The sequence below is a fragment of the Apodemus sylvaticus genome, chromosome 1 (assembly GCF_947179515.1).
Source record: "Apodemus sylvaticus chromosome 1, mApoSyl1.1, whole genome shotgun sequence".
NCBI lineage: Eukaryota > Metazoa > Chordata > Mammalia > Rodentia > Muridae > Apodemus > Apodemus sylvaticus.
In genome coordinates, this window is record NC_067472.1 from 183,760,534 (window position 1) to 183,773,581 (window position 13,048).

At 52.5% G+C, this 13,048-nt stretch overlaps 1 protein-coding gene across 1 annotated transcript; it reads left to right on the forward strand.

Annotated features, from left to right (window-relative positions):
- The first annotated feature begins 886 nt into the window (after window positions 1–886).
- Eif3k (eukaryotic translation initiation factor 3 subunit K) lies at window positions 887–9,790 on the forward strand. The gene is made up of 8 exons (XM_052167389.1): window positions 887–1,042; window positions 2,145–2,243; window positions 4,162–4,282; window positions 4,778–4,852; window positions 6,740–6,806; window positions 7,167–7,244; window positions 8,561–8,686; window positions 9,725–9,790. Exons 1-8 carry the CDS (start codon window positions 984–986, stop codon window positions 9,754–9,756), a joined length of 657 nt encoding a protein of 218 aa, XP_052023349.1. The 5' UTR covers window positions 887–983; the 3' UTR covers window positions 9,757–9,790.
- The last annotated feature ends 3,258 nt before the right edge of the window (window positions 9,791–13,048 follow it).

A 13,048-nucleotide genomic window follows, 5' to 3' on the forward strand; every position in this document is an offset into this window, starting at 1 on the left:
GCTATGTAAATAAGATGCAAACGTTCTGAAAAGCAGCCTGGGGCTGACCTAGCACCCTCTCCCCAACACTCTATTTTGGGAGGAGTCACAGGTTACAGTTGAACCTCTGCTGGGTACTTGGAAGACTGGGAGTCAAGCCAGAGGTTGCAGGTCTGCACAAAGCTGGCTGAGTTGCACAGAGGATTGTTTACTCGTGACACATGGATGTGACTTAGGTGACAGCTGAGCTCAGGACACCTGCCCTCATGGTACGTGTCTGTGCATCGCTTCAAACGTGTACGGACTCTGTGGCAGATGTGGAACACTTGTTAGCAGCCTCTACGCGGAGCCGATGGAGACCCCAGGGTGCCTCGGTAATCCCAGACAGGTGCAGGTGTCATTTGCTTTCCCGGCCTTCTAACAGAGCACTGTAGCATCACGGAACACGAGTGGGGACCAGCGAAGAAGTGAGGATATATACGGGATGCTGTCTCAGGCGCCCAAGTCGGGAGACAAGAAGGGCTTCCGAGAGCATCTCCCACCCGACTAAACACAAAGAAAAGGAAACTTGGACCCCCTTCAAGCCGCTAGACGCGTTTACGGCTACGCATGCGTACAGAGAATTATGTTTCCTCTCCGTACAACTCCAGCGCACGCGCGTCAGAAGCTTAAGCGCTAGGTTTGGGTTGCCCGGGAAAAGCTTAACCCGCCCCCTGGCGCCTGCGTAGTAAGGCAGACTAAACCTTTTCTCACGCTATTGGTCTCATTTAAGTGAGATCACTGCGCATGTGCAAATTACAAAGGCGGGGAGGAAATCATGTGGTTAAAAAAAAAAAAAGGTGCGGCTGCCGGAAACGCCTTTCCCTTTGCCTTCCTTGTAGAAGCTGGAGGGAGGGTGTGACGCAGGTTCCGCTTCCTGTACGTCCTTTTCTTCCGGTCCTCGAGTACTAAGCGTTGTGCCTGGTGTTTGACTTCAGCTGAGCCTGCAGAAGTCTACAGTGATCATGGCGATGTTTGAGCAGATGAGAGCAAACGTGGGCAAGTTGCTCAAGGGTATCGACAGGTCTGAGCTCGGCTGGAGGGCACGCTCTGGCCAAGCGGGGTGGAGAAGACGGGGAGCCAGCCTAGGGTGGCCAGGGCTCCACGCTCATCCAGAGGTGGAGTTTCTTCAAGTTTCTCTCCCTCCCTCAACTTTACCTTTTCTGCTGTCACAGACTCTCGGTGTCTCTTAGTCTCTTTCTTCTCTGCCCTTCTTGTGGACCATTCTACATAATGTTCACTGATGTCTGTCTGCTGGGAACCGAGGTGATGGAAACAGCCACAGGTCCTGCGTTCCTGGACCTACGTTCCCATTCCATTCCCTTTCAACAGATAGTGACAGGAAGGAGCGATCAGGGTCTGGCCAGGTCAGGCCACGTATTGAGCTAGGCAGGAGAAGATGGAACTGGGTCAGAACGGGATCCAAGAGAAGGTGTTGAGGAAAACATAGGGGCTGCAGAGACTGGCTGAGGTTGGAGGCATCCTAGACACGACCCCGGGCTCAAGTAGTGCTAGCAAGAGGTCCATGTTATGAGCGACGTTTACTGGAGATTCATCTGCTATCTGGGTAGTTCCTGTGGATGGGACTAAATTAGCTATTTTAAGATTGAATGAATGTGCCGGCGGCGGGTGGTGGTGCACGCCTTTAATGCCAGCACTTGGGAGGCAGAGGCAGGCGGATTTCAGAGTTCCAGGCCAGCCTGGACTACAGAGTGAGTTCCAGGAGAGCCAGGGCCACACAGAGAAACCCTGTCTTGAAAACAAACAAACAAACAAAAGACCGAATGAATGTAACATTATTAAAAGAAGAATAAAGGGAGGAATATCCCATGGCCAGAATTAAAGCTGTAGGAAGAAAGAATAACAAATCACAGTGGTTGCTAAGCTTATAATGGGACTGGTCGCTGTTCTTCTCTCTGTTTACCCGCGTCTGTCTTCTGTCTAGCTATCTTCTGTCTGTCTGTCTAGCTATCTCTCTTTTTCCTTTTGAGACGGGTTTTCACTCTAAATCCCAGACTAGCTTCAAACTTGGCAATCCTCCTGTCCTGCCTCAGCCTCCTAGGTGCTGGGATGAAAGGCATGTAACCACCATGCCAGGCTGTTCACCAGTCTTGATGCCCTTCCAGGTACAATCCTGAAAACTTGGCCACCCTGGAGCGGTACGTGGAGACACAGGCCAAGGAGAATGCCTATGATCTGGAGGCCAACCTGGCCGTCCTGAAGCTGTGAGTGTCTGTCCTCTCCCCACCCTCGCACCGACCGCTAGCTGGCAGGGAGCCACCCTGGATAGGGAACTTGGTGCAGAGGTGCCTGGGGCAAGCTGCAGGAAGGGACTTCTCTTGGGTGTGTAAGCTGAGAGGGTCAGAGTAGGGGGTGGGGCGTGTTTTGTTTTGTCTTTAATCCTTTCCAAAAACATACAAGATAACCAATAAGTAATTCTGGTGCTCGACAGATTATTGTAGCTGAACATTGATTTTGTTAGTTCCACTGGCCCTTGACTCACATGCTTTGCCCCATCAAACACACACACACACACACACCACCCCTGGCTTAGGTAAACCACTGTTGGGCCCTTGCGGCCCCGCCTTGGGTCGGGTCAGCTTGCTTTGAGCTCCGCTGTCATTACATAGCACAGGCTCTCCTGGCACTGGGTTGGTGGTGCCTTTTTCCTTTTGTCCTTTGCCCAAATTCATGAGTGTGTCTGTGTGGAGGGGCTGTGTGTGTACACATCATGTGGCGGCATGAGGTTGCTATCGAGAACCAGCCATCTTCAGTCACTCTGCCACCTTATTCAGAGTCAAGGCCTCGTTAAGGGCAGAAGTCACTGACACGGCTTCTCTTGCTGACCAGCTTTCTCTTGGGGTCCTCCGTTAACGCCTTCAAGACTGGAGAGCCAGACAGGCTGGCATGCCTACCTGGCACAAGCATTTATTTGCTTCTTTTTAATTCATTTTGTTGTATGAGTGTGAGGGCAAGTGTGGAGGTCCAGGGATAACTTGGAACAGCCGATCTTGCATTCCACCATTTTGTTTTATTCAGTCCTGGCTCAGAAGTGCTGTAGACCAGGGTGGCCCTGGGATTAAAGGCGTGGCACCCTGTCAAGCACTTTGCATCTTTCTGAATTTCTGCCTCCGAATGCTAATTGGCCTACACACTTCCAGAAGTTTCTGTTTCTCATTTCCCCCAGGGCAGTGCCAGACTTACACACGTACTCACTCAAGCCTGTCTTTATGAGTCCAGGAGGTTTAACTTGGGTCAGTGAATTCACATGGCGTTTATACCCATCTCTCTGGTCCTTTTTCTGGTTTTGTTAATTAACTTGTAGCCAGGGTCCTGTGGCTTTGAACCTCCATCACTGTGACATTGAACTCTGAGTCCTCCCAGGCCTGTGACATCGGGCTTGACTTTCTCTGCCACCCGCCTGGCATCTTAGCGCCCAGCTCAGGCTGGCCTTAAACTCCCGGGGTTCTTTGGCTTCCGGCTCGCAAGTGTTGTGATGACAAGCATGTGCTAGCACACCTGGTTACCCTCCAGTGCGTTCCTGACACACTGCCCGCTGTATAGCTAAGTTCGTTTTGTTTCTTGAAGCAGGGCCTCTCACTATATGGCCATTGGTTCTGGAACTTGCTATGTTGACTAGGCAGGCCTTGAACCCACAGAGGTCCACCTGCTTCTCCTTCTGCCGTTTGTATGTGCCGGTTTATGTGGCCTTAGCAAATGGGGATAATGTATATACTGGAGATGCTGGCTGCCCTTTGAGTGCTCACTGTGTGCTAGCCTCCTCTATTATAGGTTGTGTGGGGGCTGAACACAGCCTGGCTCAGAGCCGTAACTCCCACTCCAGAGGGCTGCTTCTAACTATATCCGTTTGCGAGTTACACAACAGTGTCTAGAGCAGGGAGGTGGACACGGAGAAGTTAAGGTTACATAGAAGATACAGTTGGCGTTAGAGCTCACACGTTCCTAGATTCCAAGCCCCAGGCAAGGGGCATACACAGGCTATCATTTTATCTACTTGTTTTAAAATAGCCCAGTGTGGCCTCGAACTTGCAATCTGCCTGGGTCCCGGGGTTGCAGGCATGTGCCGCCGCTACAGCCAGCTCTGCACGGTGACACCACTGCTATGTCTCTTGTCCCTCTCAGGTACCAGTTCAACCCAGCCTTTTTCCAGACCACAGTCACTGCCCAGATTCTGCTGAAAGCCCTCACCAACCTGCCCCATACCGACTTCACTCTGTGCAAATGTATGATCGACCAGGCACACGTATCCTTGCAGCGTGTAAGGGTTGGGAAGCGGGGCAGGTAGAGGCGCCTGCTCAATGCCGGGCCGGCGTCAGATGCTGAACGGTGCTCCTGTGTCTTAGTGCATCTGGAGGTCAAAGGACAATTTGGGCTACCCGTTCTCCCCTTCTGCCTGAGGGGTCCAGCGATTCGGGTCCTTAGGCTTACACTGCATTTTTACCTACTAGACCATCTTGCTGGCTAAGGAAGGGTCTTGCTTTTCCACCCCAGCTGGCATGTGTAGACCATGCTGTGCTTGAACACAGAGATCGGCTGCCTCTGTCTCCCAAGTGGTGTCGAGGATGGAACCCAAGCCCTCACGCGTGTGAGGCAAGTACTGGAGTACTGTGCAGCTGAACGACACCCCCATCCTAGTTCCCAGTTCTTTGGGGGTGAGGAGGAGCTAGGAGATGGATGGAGAGGGTCGAGCTAGACCCATGGCTTCTTGCACTGTTGCCTTAATGCGTCGTGACATTAGCAAGAAGAGCGGCCCATCCGACAGATCTTGTACCTTGGGGACCTGCTGGAGACCTGCCACTTTCAAGCCTTCTGGGTAATGTCGTTCGGGTGCAGGCTGGGATGCTCGAGTACACGTCTAGTGTGTGGGGCGCCCCGGGTGCCATTCCCCGCCCAGTGCTTCATAAAACCAGGCACGCTAGCCCACACCTGTAATTCTCGAAGCTGGGGGCAGGAGAGCCAGAAGCTTGATGCCACCCTCAGCTGCACAGACAGTTCGAGGTCAGCCCGAGCTGCATGAGGGCCTGTCTCACACAAAGGCATGGTAGCCAAGTGCTCAGGACGTCTCATCCTCACGTAGAGCCAGCATCGGCCCCGTGGCTGAGGCCGGCCTCGTCCCCTCGTGCTGAGCCCTTGGAGACAAACCCTCCCCTATCCGCTCTGAGCTCTCTGCCTTTCCAGGACAAAGCTAAGCTGGGCAGGTGGTCCTGTCCTGAGCGATGTAGCTTAGGAGAATGAAGATAGCGCTCCAGGCCAGGGCGGTTGCAAGCAGTGGCTCAAACCCATCCGAACTGCAGTTCTAGGGGGCCCATCGTGTTCCTCTGACTCCATAGACACTGGCCATGCACTTGGTACACAGACATGCATGCAGGCAAAGTCCCATACACATATGTGCGTGCGTGCATGCATGTGCATGTGTGATTTGTTTGGTCTTATTAAAAAGAACCAGAGTTTGGCTCCAGCACTCTCCTCAGGCCGCCTCTTTTGGCCACCATGGTCGCCCCCTCACACATCCTCATGCTCACACATAGAGATACGCACATACACATAAATAGAAATATAATCTTTCCCTTTTCTAAAAATATTTTCTTATTCATTGTATGTATGTGAGTGCTCCAACTGCATCTCCACCTGTCTGCCAGAAGAGGGCATCAAATAGCGTAGGTAGTTGAGAGCCACCTGTGGTTGCTGGGAATTGAACTCAGGACCTCTGAGTTAACCACTGAGCCATCTTTCCATCCCCCAAATCTTGCCTTCTAAAATAAATGTTTAGGAAGCTGGAGAGATCGCTCAGTGGTTAAGAACACTGACTGCTCTCCCAGAGGTCCTGAGTTCAATTCCCAGCAACTACATGGTGGATCACAACCATCTGTAATGGGATCCAGTGCCCTCTTCTGGTGTGTCTGAAGACAGCTACAGTGTACTCATATAAAATAGATAACATCTTTTAAAAATAAAATAAATGTTTAGAAAACAAGTTCAGGCCAACTGTCACTACGTGACAAGACTATCCAAAGTACAATAGGAAAAAGCAAAAACAAACCCCTGTTAGGTGGTCAGGCCAGGGGCTGCGGGTCTCCTTCCTCGGTGTCCCCTCCTCTTAGAAGCCGCTCCGCTTTGTTCACTGGGCGGTTGGTTCTGTGCTGCCCTCCACCCCACCTTCAGGGGTCCAGTTTCCAGTGCAGACAAGGTCACTGCTCGCAGGGTTCCTCCCACCTTAGTAACAATGACTTCCAATACAGTGCAGGCCCTTCCTTCTGCTCCTGCTGAAGGGAGCCTTGCTGGGAGTGGAGACCTGGAGAGGGTGAAAGACCGCAGCAAAGAGGAGGCTTCCAGGCACAAAGGGCCTGAGGTAGACAGGCGTGGTGGGTGGAGGGGTAGTGAGGAGACCCTCATGGCTGAGGGAGATGGAGGTGTGTGTGTGTGTGCGTGCATTTACCTTCTGTGGTTGTTGGATTCCCCAGCCAGGCAGAGGCAGGTGGATTTCTTTGAGTTCAAGGCCTGGTTTTCATAGAGAAACCTGTCTTAAAACAGAGACAGACAGACAGACAGACACAGGATCTCCTGCACCCAGATTGATCACACCTGTGGACCCAGTACTTGAGATCCTCCTGCCTCAGCCCCCAGAGAACATCAGCACTCTTCCTGGTTAATGCTGAGTGATGGTGCTAGTGCTAATATTTGAGCATCATTTCTTCCCCAGCAAGCCCTGGATGAGAACATGGACCTCCTGGAAGGCATAACTGGCTTTGAAGACTCTGTCCGAAAATGTGAGTCCTGTGAGCCTGGGTTCCCGAGGGGTTGAGGGCAGTGTAGTAGGATCCTGGGAGAAGGGGGGGGGGGGAATGAGGCCGACTGGGCCTCGTCCAATTACCAGCTCTATTTAGAGCACCAATTTATATTCTGAAGGTTAAGTTACGCATGATCACGTGACCAAAGTTCATAACAAGCCATATACAGCCACAAGGATAAAGCCATGCTTGGGAATGGTTTTGGAATAAAATAGCAAACTCACTGCTGTTGCTGTACCTGGGGGAGGGCGGCACAGAAGAGCCCTCGAGCTCTCACACAGATACATTCCTGGACCACGTCTCAGTGGCCTCTGACCGTCTTTGTTTTGATTCCCACAGTTATCTGCCATGTAGTGGGCATCACATACCAGCACATCGACCGCTGGCTGCTGGCCGAGATGCTCGGAGACCTGACTGGTGAGGCTGGTGCTATTTCTGTCAGTCTGAGAGGGACAGGTGGTTGGGGAATGGGGCCTCAGCCAGCCCAGGGGAACCCATCTCGCCTTTCCTAGGTTATTACCTGCCCCAGAGTATGGGTGAGGATTTGGTATAGGTTGCTGCCCTCTGAATCCAGGAGATTAAGGCCAGCCTGGGCTACATAGTGAGACACTGCCTCGAAAACACCCTCGCCAGGTGTGGTGCTGTCCTCCTGTAATCCCAGCTACAAGAAGCTGGAGCAAGAAGATATCTGAAATTCCAGGCCAGCCCGGGCGATAGCGTAAGCCTCTGCACCAACCAGTTAATGGATGTGCATGGCAGACAGTGGTCCTGATGCTGACCGTGGGAGTGAACGTGAGAGCTCAGGCCTTGTGCACAGAGGGAGCAAAGTGGAAGCGTTTGCATCTTGTAGTTGGTGTTGCCAAGGATAGTGAGGCTGCTTTAGAGGCATGGCATTTGGCAGCGCCCCAGTGCCTCTAGAGGAAAGCCAGTGTGGTCATCCTGCAGCAGGGGCCTGCCTGTCATGGGTGTTGTGCTCGTTGTGCTGTAGAACCAGGCCAGCGTGATTCCAGGTGAGAAGGCAGCTTTCCTTCCCGTCACATACGCATCTTCGGAGAACTTCCGTGGTCTGTCCTCTAGTGACAGGACATAGGACGGCTCTGAGAAGGACTGGCCTTGCTCAGAATGATGTCCTTAAAAGGTCCCTCCAAACCAAAATCCTCAGCACTTGAGTTTGTAAAAGGCAGCCTGGGCTGGAGAGTGGTTTAGCAGTTGTGAGTGTTTCCTGCTTGATCTGGAAGAAGGTTTGAGGATCTCGGTCCCCGAGGTGGGCGGGTCACAGGCTCGACCTGGTTTGCACACACATATAAATAAATGGTTTTTAAAAGAAATAGAAAGTATTGTTAAGAAACTAAGGGAACCTGGGCCTGGAGGCACAAACAATATAATCCTGGTACTTGGAAAAGAGTCCTGGAGTGTTAGGAGATTAAGTTATGGCGAGCCAAGCCGGTTGGGGCTACGTGAAATCCTGTCTCAAAAATAAATAAAACTACAGCAAAACCCCATGTGACTAGGAGAAAGAGGCTAATGCGCCCTCTGGTGGCCAAGTGGAGAATGAGCCCCAGAACACTGGCTTTGCCCTAAAGGATCTCTTCCAGTCCTTGCTGCTGTCCAGTCAAGAGCTGCCTGGAGCAGTTGGCCAAGGGGGCTTGGCCTGGTCAGCCCCGATTCCCCTGCTTCCAGAGCATTAGTCTTAGGGTTCAGGCAACCAACGCCTCTGCCCATGTGACCTGCAGACAACCAGCTGAAGGTGTGGATGAGTAAGTACGGCTGGAGCGCTGACGAGTCCGGGCAGATCTTCATCTGCAGCCAGGAGGAGAGCATTAAGCCCAAGAACATCGTGGAGAAGATCGACTTTGACAGTAAGTGGCCTGGGGCCAGAGGCAGCAGGGGAGACATGGTGTCCTCATCAGAGCGCAGCAGCGCTGGGTGTGCAGGGCACTGGGCAGGTCCTTCCTTCCTGGGCTGGGAACTGTCTGCCAGATTCCACTGACCCACCCAAGTTGCTAGCCTAGGGAGAATCAGTGAGGGGTGCTGGGTAGCCTGCCCTGCCACACTGGCTCAAACTCAGACCTGCTTACTCTCCCTCCCCAGTGCGGGGATTAAAGACTTGTCCACTCAGGCTGTGGCTCTCAATGAGTCACTTGGTCCCACCGTACGGCAGTTGCTCTTGTTCTGACTTGGACACTATTAGAAATGGCACAGTGCCTGCCTCATCGCGTAGGGCACTCAGCCAAGAGCAAGGCGCAGAGTGAACGGCGGCGGTGACTGCGGCTCCTGTCACATTTTGAGTAAACAGACAAAAAGAGCAAAAAGCAGGTGTGGTGGCACTTGGCTTTGATCTCAACACTTAAGAGGTGGGAGGTTCAAGGCCAGCCCGGCCTACCTAATATGCTTCTATCTTTAAGTAAGTAAGTAGTAACAAATATTTTTAAAGTCGCACAGGCATTTAGCTAGGTGCCCTGCCTGGCCTTCTGTCAGGGCAAGTGAGATGACGTGGAGAGCAGGGACGCCTCCTGCTGGGCTCCTCCCCATTCCACGCCCGAGCAGCAGGGAGCTGTGTCTCTTCCCACTGGGCCCTCTGACCTATACAGAAGGTGTTCACCTTGCGTGGGTCTCAGAATCCCACAGTTCTGTCTGCTGTGGAGAGCCGCAGGCCAGGCCAGTGTCCAGCAGCACGTGGCTTAAGTGCATGCGGTGCTTAGTACCAGGCTTGTTCAAGCTCCGCAGTTAGCTCTAATCCTGTAATATAGACAGCCTTGGAAACAGCACTATTATCATATCCGAGAGCACCTAACTACCCTCTTGTGACTGTGACCCTGCCCGGAAGGACAGCAGCTCCCTGGGAGGTGGCTCTTCCCCCTCTTCACAAACTCACCCCGGTTTTTCCTCCTCCACAGGTGTGTCCAGCATCATGGCCTCCTCCCAGTGACCCAGTGTGCTTTAATAAAGATTTGTTCACTCCACCCTGTTGTCTCCTGCCTCTGCCCTTAGAGAGCCAACTTGTGGCCTGAGCTGGGGCCCTTCCCTCCTCTTGGGCGTCCCCCACGCCACTTCCTCCTTCGACCCACCCTGCCTCCTTTGCCTGCCCCTCCTTTTTGACCTGTGAGTCAGCACTGGATGAGGTAAGCTGAGGCCAGGGAATGGCCTTGGGAGCTGCCACCCTGGGGCCCTAAGCTCTGGAGAGTGGTGGAGCTCGTGCTCTGAGTTTGACTAGTCACCCAGGCTTCCACACCTGGCAGGGGGGGCAGCCTGCCCCAGCCCCACCCTTGGCAGGTGCAGGTAGGAAGATCAGGGATTGGAAGCTACCCTTGGCCTCATCGAGTCTGCCCGTAAAGGGGACTGAGGGGCTCACTCCATAAACTTTGTGCTGCTCTAATAAAAAGATGTGGTAATGCGCTCGTAACCCTTAACACTGCGGAGCCTGAGACAGGAGCTTCCCTGCGGTTTGCTGGCCAGCCAGTCTAACCAAGTTGCTGGCCCCTGAGTGAAGTGGGGAACCCTGATTTAATTGGTACTAAAGCTATGCTCAGTTTGGCTCAGTTCTGAGCATCACAGCATACCTGTAGTCCCCGTCTTTGGGAGGCTGACCTCCACGCGTACGTGTGCACACTGCACACTTGACAGCATGAAGTGGTTTGCTCTGGTTCCTCTAACAGCCCCTTAGCTGTTGCTCTCAGTAATCCAAAACTCCTTGAGTCACCAGAGAAACACAAATGGCTGGCGAGGAGAGAAGCGCTCATCTTGGACTTAGATCTGTCACTTGGGGGTTGGCTGGCCGTTCTCGAAGTTCCAGTCAGAAAGGTTACCAGACTGTCTGCCTAGTCAGCTGTCCTCCCAGCCACCCAGTTCATGCCACACCCAAGATATTCCTGGTATTCTGGCCAAGTGACCTTCAACAGGTGATTTCTTCGTGCTCAGGGTCAGGGGTGAGGTCAGTGGAGATAAGTGACCCAGTAAATGTTCAGCCTTGGCCACTCCCAGCTCCCTGGGGCCTGTCCTGTCATGCCAGGGAATGGATTGCTGGCGTGTTCACCCTCCCTGTCATCAGCGCTCACCTATCTTTCCTCCCGAGGATCCTGGCCTGAGGAGCCAGGGTGGGGCACACACCCTTGGCTTTGGCCTTTAGACCTAACCCTACCAGAGCAGGCATCAGAACTAGAACTCACCCTAACCCTGGGGATAGCAAGTAAATGACTTCTGTTCCCGAAACCTCTGAGGCACTAAGGGAGGGAGGGTTGGTGTGCTGCCCTACCCTACCCTCAGCTGTCTTGTGGAGAAATCAAGGAGCCATCTCTGGGTGGGGACCACAGCTAGGCAGCCACTGGCCAGTGCTCTTGTGTAGGGTGCAACTTGAACAACTGGCCACAGTTGCTCAGCAGGGGGAGAAATGGCCTTGTGCTCTTTGTCAGCCATGTCTCCTTCACTTTCGATCTCAATCTGACTAAAGACCAGAACTCACGGACTTTGGTTTAATGACTGGCGCCTGTGTGTATGTGTGTGTGATATAAACTCCAGAGTCTAACCTGGTGTTTCTGATGTCCGCCTCTTAGAACTGCTGAAGTCACTGTGACTTTCCACTGTCTGCTCCCAACCTGGGAGACAGTCAGTCCACCGTCCTTTCAGGAGACTCCTCTTACAGTGTTAATAAAGGACACAGGATACACAGAGAACCCCTGTTTTGAAAAATAAAACCAAAAGAAAGACACAGGAGCTAGCTATAGTTTCCTGGCATTCTGGAGGCTGAGGCAGGAGGACTGCTTGGAATTCAAGATCAGCCTGGAATACAAAGGGAGACCCTGTGTTGTAGAACACTGATGAACAGGTGTAACAGCTATTGCAGTCTAGTGTCTGGCAGTGGTGGTACACACCTTTACTCTCAGCTCTGTGGAGGGAGAGACTCCTGTGTTCCTGGCCAGCTAGACCACGTAGTACCACCCTGTCTCAAAAGGTTAGGGTTGGCTGGGTGTGGTGGCACACACCTTTAATCCCAGCACTTGGGAGGCAGAGGCAGGCAGATTTCTGAGTTCCAGGACAGCCAGGGCTATACAGAGAAACCCTGTCTCAAAAGACAAAAACAAAGGCTAGGGTTGGAGAGATAGCTCAGTGACTTGCTGAGATCTGTAACTATCGTTCCAGGACATTCTGCTCCCTTCTGGTCTCTGAAGGGACCAGGTGTGCATATGGTGCTTGTATGGGTATGTACACACACACACACACATCTACACATGTTAATCTTAAGAACCAGCAGCTGTGGTTACTTACAGGAGACCCTCAGAGGACTTGTCCTTAACTTGACCTTCATGGACTGTTAAGTCCCTCCCCAAGGATATGGAAGTTCCTATGCTCTGCGACCGTGGGTGACAGGAAGTGCTCTAGGGACCATTTGGTATGAACCTCACTATGCAAGCTGCTGCCTCTGCTTCTGAGCTGGAATTCTCAGTGCCCACCAGTAAATGGGCAGGGAGGGCTGATTGCCACTTGTACCCATCGCAAGAGTCCTGGGCTAGGCTGGGTATGCAGCGCACACCTGGAATCCTAGCTCTTGAGAGATGGGTGATCAGGGGTTCAGGACCATCCTCAGATAAGCAGGGTGCTGGAGACCAGAATGGCTTACTTGAGATCACACCCCAAAAAAGCCATTTCCCTGGGGTTCTTCTGGTTTCTGTAAAGTTCCCTCATGTCTCCTCTGCTGGGATCCCAGTCTTGGGAGTCACCCTGATTGTCCCAACACAGTGAAATTCATGATATTCTTGCCCAGTCCGCTTTCTTATCTCCCTCCTCCACAGTGCTGTAGGTAACAGTCCTTCCTCACCTGTGGCTCCTCACGAGTCAGCAGCCTCCCACTGCCGAAAACCCCACTTTAAATCCCCATAAAAAATATAAAAAATAGCCGAGCAGTGGTGGCGCATGCCTGTAATCCCAGCACTCTGGGAGGCAGAGGCAGGCGGATTTCTGAGTTTGAGGCCAACCTGGTGTACAGAGTGAGTTCCAGGACAGCCAGGGCTCCACAGAGAAACCCTGTCTCGAAAAAAACAAAATCCAAAAACAAAACAAAAATTATAAAAAATAATATAGATTATTATATATTTATATACTATTTTAGGGGCTGGGGAAAGGCCCATCAGTAGAGTGCTCTTGCTCTTGCAGAGGACTCAGGTGTGGTTCCCAGTGTCCATGTTGGGTGATTCACACCGACTGCAACTCCAGCTTTAGGGCATCTG